Source organism: Chiloscyllium punctatum, chromosome 33 (genome assembly GCF_047496795.1).
Source record: "Chiloscyllium punctatum isolate Juve2018m chromosome 33, sChiPun1.3, whole genome shotgun sequence".
In the NCBI taxonomy this organism is placed as follows: domain Eukaryota; kingdom Metazoa; phylum Chordata; class Chondrichthyes; order Orectolobiformes; family Hemiscylliidae; genus Chiloscyllium; species Chiloscyllium punctatum.
Window position 1 is genome coordinate 11,870,715 of NC_092771.1, and position 20,387 is coordinate 11,891,101.

A 20,387-nucleotide genomic window follows, 5' to 3' on the forward strand; every position below is an offset into this window, starting at 1 on the left:
TCCAAGTCCTACCTGTGCCATAACATCACTGAGCAGGTTGATGGGAAAATATCAATAAAGAAGGGCACAGTGATTAGATTACTTACAGTGTGGAAACAGGCCCTTTGGCCCAACAAGTCCACACCAACCCGCAACCCACCCATTCCCCTACATTTACCCCTTTACCTAACACTACCGTCAATTTAGCATGGCCAATTCACCTGACTGGCACATCTTTGGACTGTGGGAGGAAACCGGAGCACACAGAGGAAACCCACACAGACACGGTGAGAATGTGCAAGCTCCACACAGTCAGTCACCTGAGTGGGGAATTGAACCCGGGTTTCTGGCGCTGTGAGGCAGCAGTGCTAACAACTGTGCCACCGTGCCGCCCACTAAGTGGTAGTGTCCTTACTTCTGATTTAAAGTCCTACCTGCTGTGTAATAAACTGTCTTAAACAGCTCAATTCAAATAGTTATAAAGAGAGTTTAGTCATGTTCCATATAAATGCTGAGCGTACTTTTGAAGGGACTGCTTCTTACTGGTTTATCTGTGCTTTTGCTCATTGGGTTAGGGGAGGTGGAGTCAGGACAATTGAGTGGCCTTACTTGTAGGCCCTGATGGGCCTGACCGAAGTAGCTATAAACAGATTTTACGGCGCAAGTTGTTTGATCCAACTGCCACGCTCTTTTCCATGGTTAGGTCTGAGCCTGGGTATTCCTGGATAGGGAGCCCCTGATGTGTGTGACTGATGACTGAATTTGTTGAAACTAATTTTCTTGTCAATGTGAGTGCAATGCTTCCTCTGGATCTAGATTATTGTACTCTCACTTGTTCCCATTTGGCAGTTGGATGATGCTATTGAGATCCACAGGGAATCTGAATGTAACTTGACATTAGCAGAAAGAGTGAATTTTCAGATTTAACATGTTGGCTGCACCCAAATTCCAAATTTCGATGTTTGCTTCCCAAAAATAGAAAACAAAACTTCCTTCCTATTCCTTTGCAATGTTTATTTGACCACTTTAGCATCTTGCTCAGCTTATCGCTCTCACCTTTTCTGCAGAGCTCTTTTATTTTGATTTTCAATCGGTTTCCATTTTGTATAGTTTGGTTCTTTCCCCCAGCTGTTGGTAAGAAAATATCAAACTGCTTCGCAGCACAAAGATCATGCTGTTTTCCACATTTTGTTTCAGGTGAGACAGAGGAGTCAGTAAAACTGAAGAGAGTCAGTGAGAATGGGGAGAGTGAGTGAAAGTGTAGAGTGAATGGAGGGCACCATTGATAGCAGCAAAAGCCATTGCAAATGGAGAAACCAGTGGGAGTCTAGTTCCATCTTTCTGATATAATAACCTTTACCAATTTCGATACATATCAGTGATGAAGCATAGCTATTTTTATTCACTGTTGACCCGGGGCATCTGAAGATGTTCTTGTGCTGGCGAACTAGAGATGAGTTTGTTTCCTTAGATTTATCAAGTACACGTCTGGAGAAGGCGAAGGAAGTGGGCGCTGATTTTACCATAGTGGTGGCAAAGGAGACGCCCAAGGATCTTGCCCAGAAAGTGGAGGAAGCTCTTGGATGCATGCCAGATACAACAATCGAATGCACCGGTGCTGAGTTCTGTGTCCATGCCGGAGTCTATGTAAGTACTGCATTAAATCAACATCCTTGTGTTATCACCATCGAGTTACTGAGTCGTGGACTCAGACAGCACGGAAACAGACCCTTTGGACCAACCAGTCCATGCTGAACATAATCCCAAACTAAACTAGTCCCACCTGCCTGCTCCTGGCCCATATCCTTCCAAACTTTCCTATTCATGTACTCAAGCAAACTACCCTCTGCGTAAAAAAATTGCACCTCGAGTCTTTTTTAAATCTCTCTCCTCTCACTTAAAAATGTACTCCCTAGTCTTGAAATCCTCCATCCTCGGGAAAAGACACCTACCATTAACCTTATCTATGTCCCTCATGATTTTATAAACTTCTATCAGGTCACCTCTCAACCTCCAACACTTCAGTGGAAAAGTCCCAGCCTTTCTTTGTAACTCAAATGTTCCATATCCGGCAACATCCTGGTAATTCTCTTCTGAACCCTCTCCACCTTAACAATATCCTTCCTATAATTGAGCGACCAGAACTAGACACAGTACTCCTGAAGGGGCGTCACCAGTGTCCTGTACAACCACAATATGATATCCCAACTCTTATGCTCAAAGGTCTGAGCAATGAAGGTTACACAAGCTAAACACCTTCTTAACCATCCTATCAGCATGGGATCCTAACATCGCGTGATGACCAGGCCAACCATCTGAAGAAGGAGCCAAATACCGAAGAAATACATGAAATGAAACAGCAAGTGCTGGAAAGTCTCAGCAGGTCTGGCAGCATTTGTGGAGAGAAACAGTGAACATTTTCAAATCTAACTCTTTTCACTCTTCTATGATTTCCTATCTAATGGAACGAATGGCCTGTTTCTGCCTTGTATTTTGTACTCAACCAATAGGTGATTTATTACATAGAGTATAAAGTACAAGACAGAAACAGGCCATTTGTCCCATTATGCTGTGCTGCTCACAAACATCTGCCCATTCCATCTGCTTGTCAGATTATCTTCCTGTTTGAATACTCATCTAATTTTCTTTGGAAAGCACTTTGACTGTTTGCACCAACTCCTGAGTGTGGTAGTGAGTTCTAAATTCCAACTACTCGCTGAATAAATACATTTCCAATTATTCCCCAATTGGATTTATTCATGACCATCTTGAATTTTTGCCCCTTGATTGCCTAACGGTATGGGATCCTTGATCACCAGCTGTGAATTCTTTTTATTCTTTCACAGGATGAGGGTATCACAGGCTGGGGTCAGCATTTATCGCCCATCTCTAATTGCCCACAGGGCAGTTAAGAGACAACTACAGTATGCATTGCTGTGTGTCTAGAGTCACATGTCGGGTAGACCAGTTTCCTTTTCCATTAAGGAACCAGATGAGTTTTCCGATAGTTGACAATGGTTTGAATCTTAGAATCATTATTAGAATCTTAATTTCAGACTTTTATTGAATTGAAATTCCACTATCTGCTATAGTGGGATTTCAGCTTGAGTCCCCAGGTCATAATTTAGGTCTCTGGATTAATAGTCTGGTGATAATGCCATTAGGCCATCACGTCTAAAGTTTGGTAAAGTATTAAAAATGTGACTTATGTTTTCTGGATATTTTGACCATATTTTATGAGGTGCTTCGTTGATCTGTCATTCCATGTCTTTGTGAAAACTAATTTCAAACTAAGCAACATGGCTTTTCCCTCCCTGTTAGCTCATGTGTGTAATATTTCCCTTAGGCCACTCGGTCTGGTGGGACTCTCCTCCTCGTTGGTCATGGTGAAGCTTTGGTCACTGTCCCCCTGCTGAATGCAGCCATTCGAGAGGTCGATATCCGTGGGATGTTCCGATACTGCAACACGTAAGTACTAGCACGTTCCTGGCTCCAGAAACAAAATAACTTGCTCAACCCTGGCTTTTAATCTGAATTAAAGGTGAAGATTTGAAAACTAGGGCTGAAGTGATCAAAGCATATGGGGAGAAAGCAGGGTCAGGGGACTGAGTTGGATAATTGGCCATGAATGTATCAAATGGGGGAGCAGGTTTGAAGGGCCAAATGGCCTACTCATGCTCCTGTTTTCTCTGTTATCTGCAACCATTTTCAAATGAAGTGAACACCTTCAAAATCATTGGACACTTGACAGAGCAGATAGAGAGAAGCATTTGCACTGACAGAATGATTGAGAACCAGAGGACATTGGTTTAAGGTGATTGGCAAAACGAAGCTACGGTGTAATGAGGGTTTCCTCTTTTAGGCACTGACTGTTTAGTATCTGGAATGCACTCTCTGAGAGTGTGGTAGAGGAAGCTCTACCCACCCCTACCCTCCTCTCATTTATCTCTCTACCCTTCAGGCACTCTGCCTGTATTCCTGACGAAGGGCTTTCACCCGAAACATTGATTTTACTGCTCCTTGGATGCTGCCTGAACTGCTGTGCTTTTCCAGCACCACTAATCCAGAATCTGGTGTCCAGCATCTGCAGTCATTGTTTTTATCCTGTGGTAGAGGCAGCTTCAATCGTGATTCTCAAAAGGTGATTGGACAACTGACCAAAAAGAAAAATATTTGCAGGTCTATTGGGTGAGAGAGGAGTGGAGTGGGACTCCATGAGTTGCCCTTGAGAGAGTTGACATTGACATGATGGACCAAATGGTCTCTTTCTACTCTGTAACCATTCTTTGACTCTCTTTGAGACACAGGTGTATGATATTAAAAGATCACCCAGAATGTTTTGCCACAGTGGAATGCTAAGTTTCAGTTTAAGCTCATTTCAGTTAAATATTTTCTTTATCCTACTATTCTTGACACTTAACATGATTGAAGGAGCTTGTGGTGTCCATGTATCTTCCTTATCTCAGAATCAGGAGGCTACAGACCTTGGCCTATATAATCTGGGTTGACACTCCTAGTACAGAGATCATTGCCCACTTAAGGATCTCAATTGACAGGATGGAGAGGGCAACCACAAATCCTCCAGCCAGGGGCTTAATAAGGGTCAGGCTGGAAGGTGATGGTGTTCCCAAATGGCAATATTGCACTGGATTAAATTCCACCCCACCAACCTTCAAACCCACCCCTGGGAGAGCTGCTAATATTCTGCTTAATATTCCTATTGCACACCACTTAGCTTTTGTGTGATGATTAGTTGTTCACCTTTTTTACTGCTGCTCTGTATTTGAAACTGTCTCTCACTAGTGCAAAAGTGAATGTATGGTAGCCTGCAGACACTGGGGGATGCTGTGAAATTCAGTGTAAAATAACAGTGAGAGTGACACAGATTCAGATTCACCAACTTCAGTGGATAGGGTCCTGCAGGGTTCCTCACACTTCTTTTAAATATCAAAAATATGCTTTATTCATAAAAATATTGCTATTGTACATGAATAGTCACTAAAGCAGTTGGGTTCTGTACAATAGGGTATGAAGAAACACACAACCATTGGAGTTTGACTCTATCCAACAACAAACCCAAGCCACTTGTAACTTGCACAAGAGTATATTTACATTTATTTGAGGCACTGGGAGGGACTAATAACTGAACGGACCACACACACACACACACACACACGGAGACTCACATTATGTCCCTTGCAGTATTTTTTTCACAACCAGCAAACAAACCTGTTCAAATAATTTTTTAAAATGTTATTTTTCAAGACATCATTGATTTTACTTGAAGGCTCCTACAGCATTGTCCTGAAGATCCATCTTTAACATCTCCAGGACAATCCTGGAGGTTTTGGTGACACGACATAGGGTTGACAAGCAAGTCAGAGTTTGGGGGAAAGAGAAATGTGTTAACACAGAGGTGAATTAAGTTGAAACATATGACTTTTGCATCTACATTCATCTTAAGTCTGGTTGGCTTCATTTTTAAAATAATGCTATCTTTCAAGAGATTAAAGATAGCAATTTGGTACGTAGTATTTCCAGTCTCCAAAATGTATGCTAGTTTTTCAAAAGCAATCTTTGAAAATAACTGGTTGCAGAGATTACCATCTATTACTCCCCAAACTAATGAGGCATTCTCACACTTCAAAATCCACATTAACAACCACTCCGATTCTACTCAGACTTTGCTGCCCTAAAGACAAAGTGATAGTACTGTCGCCTGCTTCCATGTTCTAATTTCTATCCAGGTTTCACTGATGGAAGTTCTTCAAAATGAGCTGGCTCTCTGAAAGAAATATGGGTCTGTAATCAGCTTTCCTGGTTGTGCTCACTGACCATCATATCAGAGCAGGCATTACTGTAAGCCCAATGGAAATTCAATAGGTACTGGCCATTCAGTTCCATGGAAGCTCTTGTATCTTTCTTGATTAGCAAAGAAAGAGGTTGCATTTATATAGTGCCTATTACCACCTCGGAATGGCCCAACGCACTAAGTGCTTTGTGAAGAGTGATCACTTGATCACTTGTCTTACTTGACAATGTCAGATACTTGGCAGCTAATTTACACCTAGCAATCTCCCACCAACAGCAGAATGATCATCATCAATTAATCTGTTGACAAAAAGAGACACATTGATGACATTTTTGGGGCCAAAAATCAATTCTTCAAAGGTATAGGTTGGTTAAACAGCATTTCCCTTTCTCAAAACCTTGATGACTCTTCCTGATTGGCTTGAACCTATCAATTCCTTCCTGTTTTGTCTTCAATAATAAAGACTAACATCTTGTCTGTGAGAGACTTTTTGCTAACTGGTCTGTAGTTTCCTGCTTTCTGTAACAATCCTGTAATTCTACATTACACCCTGCCATATAAGACAAATAAGAAGAGGTGTTTATTTAAGGGATGGGCCTTATATCATTTATTTGCATATTAGAGATAAATTCCATATGTCCTACTGTTGCAATAAGTCTCTGACGTTCTTCTAGAGAGATGATTTCATAACATTATTTCAAGAATTTATTTTTGGAAAAGTTCCACCCAAATTTGCAAAGGTCTGACTTCACAGGAATGATTTAAAAATATTATTGTTGAGTAATCTGACATTGAGATATCAATGAGTAGGAAAGCCGAAAATGTTTTTACTTTGCACACAAGGAGGAACTTATGTGGGAGCATGTATGAAGGATGGGCTATTCGAGAAGCTTTCTCTTTGAATTGGTCCTTTGCTCCCGCAGAACTTTGTTATCTGACAATGGACATTGTGGAGACTCACAAGTTCCCCTATATTCAGTCATTTGCACAATGTTTCTGGCTTCTAATTGTACCATTCAGGTTCCCTTGATAAGAGTCAGGCATGGCTTAGTTTGGTACTTCCTTTATTTCACAGTCCAAAGGTTGAGGTTCTAATTCCTCAAAATTTACTATAATACACCACTGTAGTGTCAAGGGAGTGGTTGCACTGTTGAAAGTGCAACGACTCAGATAAACTTCTTTCAATGTTAAGCTCAGACATGTCAGACTGGTGTGAAAGACTCTATGGGAGTACTTTGAACAACCAGAGGGGTGGTCTGGTCTTTACTTCTAATGGGAGGGCATTTTCACTCAAAATCAACATAGTTATTTTAGTTAAAAATCACACAACACCAGGTTATATTCCAACAGGTTTATTTGAAAGCACTAACTTTCGGAGTGCTGCTCCTTCATCAGGTGGTTGTGGAGTATAAGATTGTAAGTCACAGAATTTGGCACAAAAGTTTACAGTGTGATGCAACTGAAATGATATATTGAAAAAGACCTGGAGTGTTCGTAAAGTCTCTCATCTTTTAGAATGACCATGTTGTTTCAGTTCTTTCATTTGTAAAATCCAGAACTTTTAAAAAAAAAGTTACAGTCTCAAGTGAACTTGAACAGTAGGTCCATGTCGTCTCTGATAATGCATTGAAGTTGTGAGGCTGTCTGTGCCCCAATGTCCAGACTGATTCTATTTCTAAAAAAGGGATTTACAGAATCTTACATGGATTCATGCAGTTTTTGAGCAAAGCAAAATACAATTCTGCAAGTACAAATTCACCCCATAAACTTATATGTGTGTGTGTGTGTATTTGTAGTTCAGTGGGGGTCACCTGCAATGTGACATGAACCCAAGATCCCGGTTGAGGCCAACCCCATGGATACCGACCTTGGCTATCAGCCTCTGCTCGGCCACTTTGCTTTGTTGCCTGTCCCAAAGTCCACCTTGGAGGAGGGTCACCCGAAGTTCCGAAGTCGAATGTTCCTGACCGCTGAAGTGTTCTCTGATTGGGAGATTCAAGAAGATCATCAAGTTTCTGCAGAAATGCAGGAAAGCAGGAAAGATCCAAAAGGATTATAGATCACAGATCCACTCAAGTCAACCTACAACACAGATTATATGGAGAGACTTTATCATCGCACCTCTCACAAACCCCTCAATCATCTCATGTACCAACTCCACGGCAAGCGCCACAACCTTGAAATTCAGATGAAGTCCACACTCCCAGCCTGCACTCAGCATACAACAGTAGTTACGGGACGTTGCCAAACAGGCAAGGTGACAAAACTACACCACGTACATGCAGACCAAGAACAAGAACCTGGAGAAACTTGGCATCACCACCAGCAGTAGCCAAGCCCCACCCTGGCACCACAGTGGAAAATGTTATCACCATGGGGAAGTCGATGGTCAACTTATTGGACCACACCCTTCAACCGGAAGAGATTGAAGTTCTTAGCAGGGGTCTCAATTTCTGCCCCACCAGCAAAATGGACCCCTTGGGTCTTGCAGCAACCATGGAGGAATTAATCAGACAAATGAGACTCTGGGAATTCTTTCAAGTTGCCAGCAGTTATCCCAATGGGGCCACTGAGGAACTGGAACAGTCATCACAGCGATCCGTAGAGGAGCGACCAAAGAAGGAGTCAACTTGGACCCCGCCGGAGGGCTGCTACCCTGGGCTTGACATGTATGCTTAAACCATCAGGAAATGGATAAATGCCGGATTCATCAGCCGTCCCCACAAGGTAGAGCAAAACATCACCCGATCACAACACAAAGCCATCCATATTCTCAAAACCAGTTGCAACATTGTCATCAAACCAGCAGATAAAGGCGGAGCTATCATCATTCAGAATAGAACAGACTACTGCAAGGAAGTGTACTGACAACTGAACAACCAGGAACACTACAGGCAACTACCAGCTGATCCAACCAAAGAGCATACCCGTGAATTAAACACATTGTTCAGGACTTTGGATCCAGTCCTTCAGAGTTCCCGATGCACCCTCATCACATGTATTTCTCACGTAGATAACTTCTACTGCCTTCTGAAGATACACAAAGCCAACATACCAGGATGTCCTATCGTATCAGGCAATCAGACCCTGTGTGAAAGGCTCTCTGGCTATGTCGAAGGCATCTTGAAACCCCTTGTACAGGGGAACCCCAGCTTCTGTTGCAACACTATAGATTTCTTACAGAAACTCAGCACGCGTGGACCAGTCGAATTAGGAACATTCCTCATCACAATGGACGTTTCAGCACTCTACGCCAGCAAACCCTCGTGATGACAGCATTGCGGCAACAGCCTCACTACTCAACACCAATAACTCAAGCACCATCCTACAACCCATCCACTTTATTCTTGATCACAACATTTTCACTTTTGACAACCAGTTCTTCATTCAGACACACAGAACAGCCACGGGGACCAAATATGCACCTCAATATGCCAACATTTTCATGCACAGGTTCGAACAAGACTTCTTTTCTATGCAGGACCTCCAATCAGTGTTATACACCAGGTATATTGGCAACATTTTGTTCCTCTGGACCCATGGCAAGGAGTCACTGAAGCAACCTCACGGTGATATCAATGAGTTTCATCCCACCATCAAACTCACTATGGACTACTCTTTAGTATCTGTCTCATCTTGGGACACATGCATCTCCATCAAGGATGAGGATCTCAGCACTTCACCTCACAGCAAGAAACTGTAATGGCCTCCTCACAAGACAGACACAAGCTGCAACCGAGAGGGTACCCTTTGTTGTCCAGTACTTCCCAGGAGCTGAAAAACTACACCATGTGCTTCACAGCCTGCAACACATTCTCAATGAGGATGAGCACCTCGCCAAGACCTTCCCCACACCTGCACTTCTAGCCTTTAAACAACCAGCAAACATTAAACAGATCATTGTTCGTAGCAAGCTGCCAGCCTTCAGGATAATACCATACAACCCTGTCATGGCAGACACTGCAAGATGTGCCATAGTGTCGACATGGATACCACATCACATGTAGGGACACCGCCCATCATGTACGCGGCAGATACTCATGTGACTCGGCTAACGTTGTCTATCTTATACACTGCAGGCAAAGGAATGGACTACAAAAGAAGGAAATCACAGTGATAACTGCTGATTCAGGCCTGAGATGGAAATATTTAATTCCTAGATCATCTCAGATTCCTGACCTTTGACATGGGGTGAAATGATCAGGTAGGCACCAAGCTCAACATCCACTCGTTGGTGCAAGTCACTGGATCGAGATGGGAACCATCTCCAGGTTGCAGTGCTCAAAGACAGGTTCCAATGGTGACAGGGCTTCTAAAAGAAGTTGTAGAGTAGAGCAAACTGGAGATTGGAAGGTCAGCAGTGTCACTGCATTGATATTTTCTATGTAGCATGTTCAGAGATGTCATTACACACCTCTGGAGAAGATGGGACTTCATCCCAGGCCTCCTGGTTAAGAGGTATAGTCACTACTACTGCACTACAAGTGCCCAAGAGTCATAGTGTATATAAGTTGCTGGACAGTCAATCATAAGATATGCTGAATCACCCTATTTTGTGCATAAGCCACATCACTGAATGACTCCCTGCGCGGGCCCTGACAGTGAACTGTTAATGTGCACCAGATGGTGTGGTTTTCCCAATTAGCTCATTAACCAGCTCCTCCAGGAATTTAATGGGCCATTAATTTGAGTTGAGCTAGATCCCTTATTTTATAATCCCTGCCCCTCCACTCAATCTCACTCTGAAAATAGCTTCATGTTTCAGAGGTGCCCTAAGACTAACAGGTCAATTAGAAGCTTGTTTCCAAATGGTGTCCGCACACGAATTAGGATCAGGCATAGACCATTTGGCCACTCGAATCTGCTCCATCATTTGATGGCTGATCTGATGGAAGCCCTAACCTGACTTTCCTGCTTGTCCTCCTCCCTATTATAAGAAGGATATTATCAAACTACAGATGGTTGAAATGAAGGATGTGGAAGTCATTTTAATCGCATTTGAAAAGGTGGCTAAACAAATGCGATAACTAGTGATCATGTGGGTTTGTTGATCCAAATAAAACTTGTAGGTAGAGCTAGTGAGGTATTTGCATCACTATCAGAGGAGGTATCTAGGGAATATGAGGAGGTGAAGAAAGTGCATATGAACGTGTGCTAGAAGCCTACAGACAACATTTCAGGAATCTAAGGAGGGGGGGACCCTGGTCAAACCTACATTGAGTTTGAAAGGTTCAAACGGAGTAATTTTGATAGATGGATGAGAGTCTTACAAATAGAGCAAACCTACAACACTGTTAAAGAGACAATTATTTTAGAGGAGTTCAAAAGTTCACTTCCTGAAGTAGTGAGAACTCATGTGGAAGAGCAGAGCGTTAAAACGGCCAGGTTAGCAGCTGAAATGGCTGATGACTGTGAGTTGATCCATTCATCAAAGTTTAACTTCCAAAATCAATTTCTGCCCTTGACGGACAGAAATTGGAGAAAAGTGAAATCCTCACGTGGAAAGGGAAAGGTAGAGCTTGGGTGAAGCTCAGCAGAATAACATCACAGGGTGAAAAGGAAACCGTTAAAGGGAAAAGAGTAGCTAAAAAGCTGTAGTGTTTTCACTGCAATAAAGTAGGCCACATGAAGTGTTGGTGGGTTAGGAAAATGATTGGAAAGCCAGGTGTAGGAAACGGAAAGCACAGTGGAAGCTAGAAAGGTACACCAGAATGTACAAGCTGGTCGGAGGTTAGTTAAGGAGCAAGTAGGTAACAGCAGATAAAGAGGTTACAATTTTAAGAGATACAGGATTCTCTCAACCTGTGATGTTGAAAGATGAGGAGATATGTATCTCTGAAGGACCATTGTCAGAAAAGGTACTAGTAATGGGAATTCACAATGAGAGAAGAATCGCTCAAAGATACAAAGTAAGGTTGGAGTGTCCAGTGAAGAGTAGAGAAGTCATGGTAGGAGCACTGGACAAACTCTTAGCTCCAGGAATATAATTTGTCCTTGCTAATGATATAACTGGTTCACAGGTAGGAGTGCTGCTTAACGTGGTTGAAAAACCAGTGGAAACTCAGGCAACTGAACTATTGCAGGATGCATACACTGGGATTTTTCTGGACTATGTGGTAATAAGGTCACAAAGTGACCAGGAGAAACAAAAGAGAACAGAATACTGAATAACTTAACTTGTCCAAAAACGTCGATTCTCCTGCTCCTTGGATGCTGCCTGACCTGCTGCGCTTTTCCAGCAACACATTTTCAGCTCTTATCTCAAGCATCTGCAGTCCTCACTTTCTCCTTAAAAATCACACAACACCAGGTTAAAGTCCAACAGGCTTAATTGGAAGCACACTAGCTTTCATAGAACATAGAACAGTACAGCACAGAACAGGCCCTTCAGCCCACGATGTTGTGCCGACCACTGATCCTCATGTATGCACCCTCAAATTTCTGTGACCATATGTATGTCGAGGAGTCTCTTAAATGTCCCCAATGACCCTGCCTCCACAACTGCTGCTGGCAACGCATTTCATGCTCTCACAACTCTCTGTGTAAAGAACCCGCCTCTGACATCCCCTCTATACCTTCCTCCAACCAGCTTAAAACTATGACCCCTCGTGTTAGTCATTTCTGCCCTGGGAAATAGTCTCTGGCTATTGACTCTATCTATGCCTCTCATTATCTTGTACACCTCAATTAGGTCCCCTCTCCACCTCCTTTTCTCCAATGAAAAAAGTCCGAGCTCAGTCAACCTCTCCTCATAAGATAAGCCCTCCAGTCCAGGCAGCATCCTGGTAAACCTCCTCCAAATCTGCTCCAAAGCATCCACATCTTTCTTATAATAGGGCGACCAGAACTGGACACAGTATTCCAAGTGCAGTCTAACCAAAGTTTTATAGAGCTGCAACAAGATCTCACGACTCTTAAACTCAATACCCCTGTTAATGAAAGCCAAAACACCATATGCTTTCTTAACAACCCTGTCCACTTGGGAGGCTATTTTAAGGGATCTATGTATCTGCACACCAAGATCCCTCTGTTCCTCCACACTGCCAAGAATCCTATCCTTAATCCTGTACTCAGCTTTCAAATTCGACCTTCCAAAATGCATCACCTCGCATTTATCCAGGTTGAACTCCATCTGTCACCTCTCATCCCATCTCTGCTTCCTGTTAATGTCCCACTGCAGCCTACAACAGCCCTCTATACTATCAACGACACCTCCAACCTTTGTGTCATTCTGCAAACTTGCTGACTCATCCTTCAGTCGCCTCATCCAAGTCATTAATAAAAATTACAAACAGTAGAGGCCCAAGGACTGAGCCCTGCGGAACACCACTCACCCCAGACTTCCAGGCAGAATATTTTCCTTTCACTACCACTCACTGTCTTCTGTTGGCCAGCCAATTCTGTATCCAGACAGCTATGTTCCCCTGAATCCCATTCCTCCTGACCTTCTGAATGAACCTACCATGGGGAACCTTATCAAATGCCTTGCTGAAGTCCATATACACCACATCCACAGCTCGACCCTCATCAACTTTTCTAGTCACATTCTCAAAGAACTCGATAAGGTTAGTGAGGCATGACCTGTCCCTCACAAAGCCGTGTTGACTGCACTTAATCAAGCCATGCTCTTCCAGATGGTCATAAATCCTATCCCTCAGAATCCTTTCTAACACCTTGCAGACGACAGACGTGAGACCTACTGGTCTGTAATTGCCGGGGATTTCCCTATTTCCTTTCTTAAAGAGAGGAATTACATTTGCCTCTCACCAATCCTCAGGTACGACTCCAGTGGAGAGCGAGGATGCAAAGATCTTCGCAAGTGGCAAAGCAATTGCATTTCTCGTTTCCCAAAGCAGCCGAGGACAAATCTGGTCAGGGCCTGGCGACTTGTCAATCTTAATGTTTGACAAAACTTTCAGCACATCAGCTTCCTCTATCCTTATTCATTCCAGCATGCACACCTGCTCTTCAAAGGTTTCATTCACTACAAAGTGCGTTTCTTTCATAAAGACAGAAGCAAAAAACTCATTTAGGGCTTCCCCTACCTCCTCAGACTCCACACACAAATTCCCTATGCTATCCCTGATTGGCCCTACTCTTTCTTTGACCATTCTCTTATTCCTCACATAAGTGTCAAATGCCTTTGTGTTCTCCCTAATCCGTTCTGCCAAGCCTTTCTCGTGCCCCCTCCTGGCTCTCCTCAGACCATTTTTAAACTCCTTCCTTGCCTGCCTGTAATCCTGTAGAGCTGAGCTTGACCCTAGCTTCCTCCACCTTATGTAAGCTATCTTTTTCCTTTTGACGAGAAGCTCCACTGCTCTCGTCATCCAAGGTTCCTTTCAGAGTGTTGCTCCTTCATCAGGTGGAATCTAATCTAATCTACAAAGACGTGCAGGTTAGGTGGATTGCCCATAGTGTTTGGGGGTGTGTAGGCTAGGAGGGTTAGCCACAGGAAATGCAGGGATGGGTTGGGGTGCTTTTCAGAAGGTCAGTGCGGACCGGTTGGGCCAAATGGCCTCTTTCCACACTGTAGGGATTCTATGATTTGATATCTTTTGATGACATGACTGTATTATTGTTTGTTATAAATCAATTGACAATTAAAGTATCGAGTAAACTCATAAAATCCAAAGGTTAAATATATGAATGGTACTTTCAGAAATGCACTCAGTGTTTCACGGAAGTATTTTTTAAAAAAAACCTTTCCTTGTAAATATCCGTCATTGACCTCTGTGTTCTTGAAAAAAGTTGGAAAGAATAAAACTGAACACGATAGCTCCTGTACTGAAAACACAAACTGCTGGAAATAACAGTGGGTCAGGCAGCAGCTGTGTAGAGAGAGTAAGCCAACATTTCGAGTCGAGATGACTCTTCATCAGAGTTGTTGTGAAGTGTGAAGGGGCAGTAGTTATGCAATGGTGAGGGGGAATGGAGTGCTGAGGTAGAAAGTGTATTGATCATTCAGATTAAGTGATCAGAATGTGAGAATGGTAGAACAATGGTGTGTCTACCTGCCAGACTGGAAAGAACAGACTGGAGTGAGGGGAGGGGAGAGGGGACACAGTGACAAAGAATGTAACAAGGAAAGCTAAAAGAAAGGGAAGAAACGGTTTCACAATCTGAAGGTGTTGGACTCAGTATTGAGTCCAGAAGGTTGTAACATGCCTGGTCTGAAGATGAAACAGTGCTCCTCCAGTTCTCACCGTGATTTGCTGGAGCATTGCAGCCAGCTGAAGGCAGACAAGTGGGCATGTGAGCAGGACGCTGTGTTAATGCTGTGTTCACCTATCCATACCTCACCACCTCATTCTCCCTCTCCTCCAGTCACCCAACCCTTTACCTGCAGTTCCCCCCACACCCACCCCCAGTCCTGAAGAAGGATTACACCTGAAACATTAACTTCTCCACCTCCTGATGCTGCCTGGCTGGCTGTGTTCTTCCAGCCTCCTGCTTGTCTACCGTGTTAAAATTACTGGCTTCAGGAATGTCAGGATTTGCTTGCACATGGATCGGAGGAGTTCCTGTTCTCGTGACTGCACTGTTTCTGCTTGTTTCACCCAAATCCAGAGCCTCATACACCCCAGGATTACTACGGCTGTGAAAATTACAACAGGAGTTCAAGATTGGGCGTCATGCTACTCATGTGATGTGACAGCCTAGTGCTTAACACCAGAGCAGTGGATAAGTTATTGCAGCCATATCTTGGGCGGCACGGTGGCTCAGTGGTTAGCACTGCTGCCTCACAGCACCAGGGACCCGGGTTTGAACTCATCCCTGGTCAGCTGTCTGTGTGGAGTTTGCACATTCTCCCTGTGTCTGCGTGGGTTTCCCCTCTGGGTGCTCTGGTTTCCTCTCACTGTGCAAGGGTGTGTAGGTTAGTGTGGATTGTCAATGCTAAATTCCCCTTACTCCCAGTCAGGAAACAGAACTGGCGAGGTGTCCCCTCAGCCTGGTGTAGTGGCTTCCTGGTCTGGCATGATGGCCTTCTGGTGGTACATGGCAATCTCCCAGCCTGGCATGGCCTCAGCATGGACTTCCGGTCTCGAGGTGGTGCCAGAGCAAACTTCAAGCCTCGTGAGCCTTGAGAAGAAGTGAATGGTTAGGGTCTGAGTTGCAATGCCTGGAAATGATTCAACTGAGGCATTCAGGGTGATGTTGGTGAATTATTTACATAGGAGCTATGTGGAGGCGTATGGGGAAAAGGCAGGAGATTGGCATGTCATGGTCCACGTGCTCAGAGTGCCAGTGAGGATACACTGGGCCGAATGGCCTTCTCTTCACCGTAACAGGTCTGTGATTCCTTTGTAAAAGTGGTAGCTGTTTCTGTGCTGCTAGTATTAACCTCACTACCATAGGGCACACGTTGCCTCCATGATAAAATCATATCCGTAAGAAGGTTAGGTCAGATATTGGATGCCTGGTGCTGCAAAAGGTGAACTTGTTGAAGTGCTACAAAGTGACAGGAGGTGGCAGTGTCTTAAACAATTAAAGAACATTTTTGTGATAAGGATTCATTGAGAAAAAACAATGAAATTATTAATGGCCAGGAATTTGCTCAAAGCTCCACTGACACTGATGTAACTCCTGTACAAATGTGACAGAAACTGCAGACATATATTCTTGGTGTGGAGGGAGGAACAGCTCAAGAAGTTCTCAACCTGTGTGATCGGCAGACACTGCCCTAGTAACAGACTCACAGCTTTTAGATACAGATTTTATTCATTCTGCAGAATTATTGCAATTTGTTTAGATATATGAATAGCTTGAATTAGAAATACAGTGAGTGTTTTTAACAAAGCAACTGAAGGAGGAAGTATTCTTCTTTAATTTGAAATGTTCCTGTGCTGATATCTGTACTCAGTGTTTGGAGGTCAGGAGGTGAAGAAGGATGGGATGGGTGTGTGGTTTCTGATCTGCACAGTTTACAGGGAACGTTGAGCGTGGCATCATCCTGTGTGGGTTTATCAGCTTTCTCTTTTGCAAGTTCCTTCAGTCTTACTTCCTTGTACAATCCGAGATTTCGCTCGTTTGTACTTGCTTAAAGGAGTAATTAGGTGTTCCCAATTGCATCATATTTAATCCTCTTACTTCACTAAGATCATCTTTTATTGCCTGTTTTAGAACAGATTTCTAAATAATTGTGATTTCATTGCAACTATGTCTCACGAATTCAGTTTCCTTGTGAGCTCTGCCCTACGTTGGCCCATATCTTACAAAATTTTAACTTTTTTAAAACTGTGGTTCACATTCCTCTAAACCTTAATCCCTTTCTGTCCCGGTAACCTCCTACAGCCCCAAGATATACCAGCATATCTGTTCTCCAATTCTAACCTCTGGTGTGTCCTGAAATGCTTCACTTTACTTCACTGTTCCTCCATCTCTCTCTCTCTCTCCATAACTGTCCCTCCAACTGTGTATCTCTCTGTCTCCATCTGCTTCTCTCTCCCTCCATCTCTGGACAGGCTGGGACATTTTTCACTGGGGCGGTTTTCACTAAGAGGTTAAGAGGTGAACTTCTAGAGGTTTACAAAATCTCGAAGGGTATAGCGAGTCTGAAATTTGGGCATCGTTTCCCTGGGGTGAGGGATTTCAGCATTAGGGGACACATTTTTAAAATGAGAGGAGAAATATTTAAAACAGGCATTGGAGCAATTTTTTTACATAGAGACCGGTTCGTGTATGGAATGAACTTTCAGAGGAAGTAATGGATGTGGGTACAGTCACAAACTTTAAAAGACATTTGGATAGGTACATGAATAAGAAATGCTTGGAGGGATATGGGCCAGGAGCAGGCAGGTGGGACTAGTTTAATTTGGGATTATGTTCGGCATGGGCTGGTTGGAACGAATCGTCAGTTTCCGTGCTTGTATGACTCTATGACTATAACTCTCTCTCCCTTAAACTCTTTCACATTTGCTCTCTTTCCTGTCTTTCTCTTCCCTCCACCTCTTTTTCTCTATGTCTCTCCAACTCTCTGTCTCAAGCATCATCTTTCTCCCTCTATCTCTCTTTCTCATCTCCCTTTCCCCCCATATCGCAGCCCACCCCAACTCTCTCTCATCTCCCTCTCCCCCCTCATATCTCTGCCCACCCCATCTCTCTCTCGCTCATCTCCCTCACCCCCACATATCTCTGCCCACTCCATCTCTCTCTCTCACATCTCTCTCTCTCCCCCCATATCTCTGCCCACCCCATCTCTCTCTCCCTTCTGTGGGAGGCACAGTGGCACAATAGTTAGCACTGCTGCCTCACAGCGCCAGAGACCTGGGTTCAATTCCCGCCTCAGGCGACTGACTGTGTGGAGTTTGCACATTCTCCCCGTGTCTGTGTGGGTTTCCTCCGGGTGCTCCGGTTTCCTCCCACAGTCCAAAAAAAATGTGCAGGTTAGGTGAATTGGCCATGCTACATTGCCCGTAGTGTTAGGTGTAGGGGAATTGGTGTGGATGGGCTGCGCTTTGGCAGGTTGGTGTGGACTTGTAGGGCCGAAGGGCCTGTTTCCACACTGTAGGTAATCTAATCTAATCCTCAAAACCTGATCTCTTTGATCTTAATGTGGCTCGGTGCCAAGTTTTGTTCGATAGTGTCCTATTAGGTGCTACGGAATGTGTTTGTATTATCAGCTTTGGTGTGAATGCAAGTTATTTTTTTCAAATGTTATTCAGCTAGGTACACAAAATATGAAGTATGGTTAAGCATTGCACAGCTTTGGTCTGCTTCCTTCCGAAAGAATATAATAGCTGTCCAAAGAAGGTCCATTTGTCTGATTCTGAGGATAAAGTGGTTATCTTGTGAGAAAATGTCAGACAGGTTGGGCCCGTATCTATTGGCATTTTGAAGAATGAGAGGCGATCATATTGAAATTAGTAAGCTCCTGAGGGAACCTGACAGGGTGGTGGCTGACAGGGTGTTTCTCTTGTGGATGTGTCAGAACTGTGGGCATAGTTTAAAAATTAATGCTTTCTCATTTAAGTCACAGATGAAGAGAAAATATATCTCTGAGGATCATTAGTTTCTGGCATTCTCTTCCTCAGAGAGCTGGAGGCTGTCACTGAACATATTCAGAAAAGCCCTACAGGGTGAGAGCAGGCCATTGAGTCCACACCAACCCTTTGGAGAGCATCCCACCCATACCTACCCTACCCCTGCATTCCCTATGGCTAGTCCACCCAGCCTGCCCAACACTGGGCACCATAGGCAGTGCAATGTGGCTAATCCACCTTAACCTGCACATCTTTGGATAGTGGGAGGAAACTGGAGCACCTGGATGAAACAGATACAGGGAGAATGTGCAAACTCGAGGGTGGAATTGAACCTGGGTCCCTAGCGCTGTGAGGCAGCAGTGCTAATCACTGGGCCACCAGGCCACCATGAGGCTATTCAAGGCTGTATCAAGTCCATTTTCAATCGACCAGACTTTTGAAGAGTTTTTGAGACATCAAACCTGAAAATATAGTTGAGGCCACAATTAGACCAACCATGTTCTTATTCATTGTCAGAACAGGCCTGAGGGGTTGAATGGCCTGCTTTTAATTTGTTGTGTTCCCTCTGTGTTCTCCATATCAGGTATCCCATGGCGATTGCTATGTTGGCTTCAAAGAAGGTGGACGTGAAACCTCTGATCACACATCGTTTCTCACTGGACCAGGCCATTGAGGCATTTGAGACCACAAGGAAACGGCTAGGAATTAAAGTGATGCTGAAATGTGACTAAGGGGGAGACTCCTTTTACAGGTTCCTCAGCATGTGAGCCTGGACTCATTAACTCTCATGGCCTGCAGCACACTCTGGGGCGATGTGTTAACAATTGAAAGGGGGTTTTGTCGATAATCATGGAGGCTTTGTAATTAAATTGGCAATTTTAAAATGTTTCCTTTGATTAAAGCTGTATTCTCCATTTTCTTCCTGTTTCAACCTGGACTCCAACTTTAACTTCAGTCTCCCCTTGAGTCTTGTTTTTGGGTTCCAGTGAACATTTTGATGCGATCAATAATGAGATTTATAAAATAAACAGAATCAGTTCAAAGGAAGAAACTTGTATTTGTACAACGACTTCTGTGACCTCAGGATAGCTCAAATTAGCTGTGAAGCTAATTAATCATCTGCCATTTGCCTATCGCTTTCCCGTCTTCAATGTGCGTGACCTAATTGCAGTGCAAACAACGTGATTGAAACAGAGAATGTCAATGCCCCTGTGGATTGGCAGAGTAAGTCATTCATAAGCATCCCTCTGTTTCTCCCCTTCCCCCTTGCCCTCCCCCTGCATCCCCAGCACCTCCAAGACCTGCATTCAAATGCAGCTGAACCATCCTGAGATGATTCTTGAAGAATAAAGACATAGGTGACAGTGCAATAAAGTAAACAGAAGGACACAGAGCATACATACAGAATGGACCAGTTGGGCCAAATGGCCTGTTGACCTGTTGCTTTACATTTTGTGTATTAAAAGACCACAACTCTCTTTTTAACTGCACCTCCAGAGCTTGGTCATTTTGCTTCCATTACTTGGGCCCTTAGTTAGACCGTACCTGGATGGTGTGTGTAATTTTGGCCTCCTTATCTCAGAAAGAATTGAGTTCAACAATTTTAGGGCTTGAAG

At 43.8% G+C, this 20,387-nt stretch overlaps 1 protein-coding gene across 2 annotated transcripts in view; it reads left to right on the forward strand.

The window, feature by feature from the left end:
• LOC140458588 (sorbitol dehydrogenase-like) overlaps window positions 1-19,940 on the forward strand; it is a 67,476-nt gene extending 47,536 nt beyond the window's left edge. The window contains exons 7-9 of one of the 2 annotated variants that reach the window (XM_072553345.1): window positions 1,451-1,626; window positions 3,326-3,447; window positions 19,355-19,940. In XM_072553345.1, coding sequence (XP_072409446.1) covers window positions 1,451-1,626; window positions 3,326-3,447; window positions 19,355-19,502 — 446 coding nt within the window. In that variant the 3' untranslated portion in view covers window positions 19,503-19,940. The remainder of the gene's footprint in view (window positions 1-1,450; window positions 1,627-3,325; window positions 3,448-19,354) is intronic. The other variant, XM_072553344.1, reaches the window with a different exon arrangement.
• The last annotated feature ends 447 nt before the right edge of the window (window positions 19,941-20,387 follow it).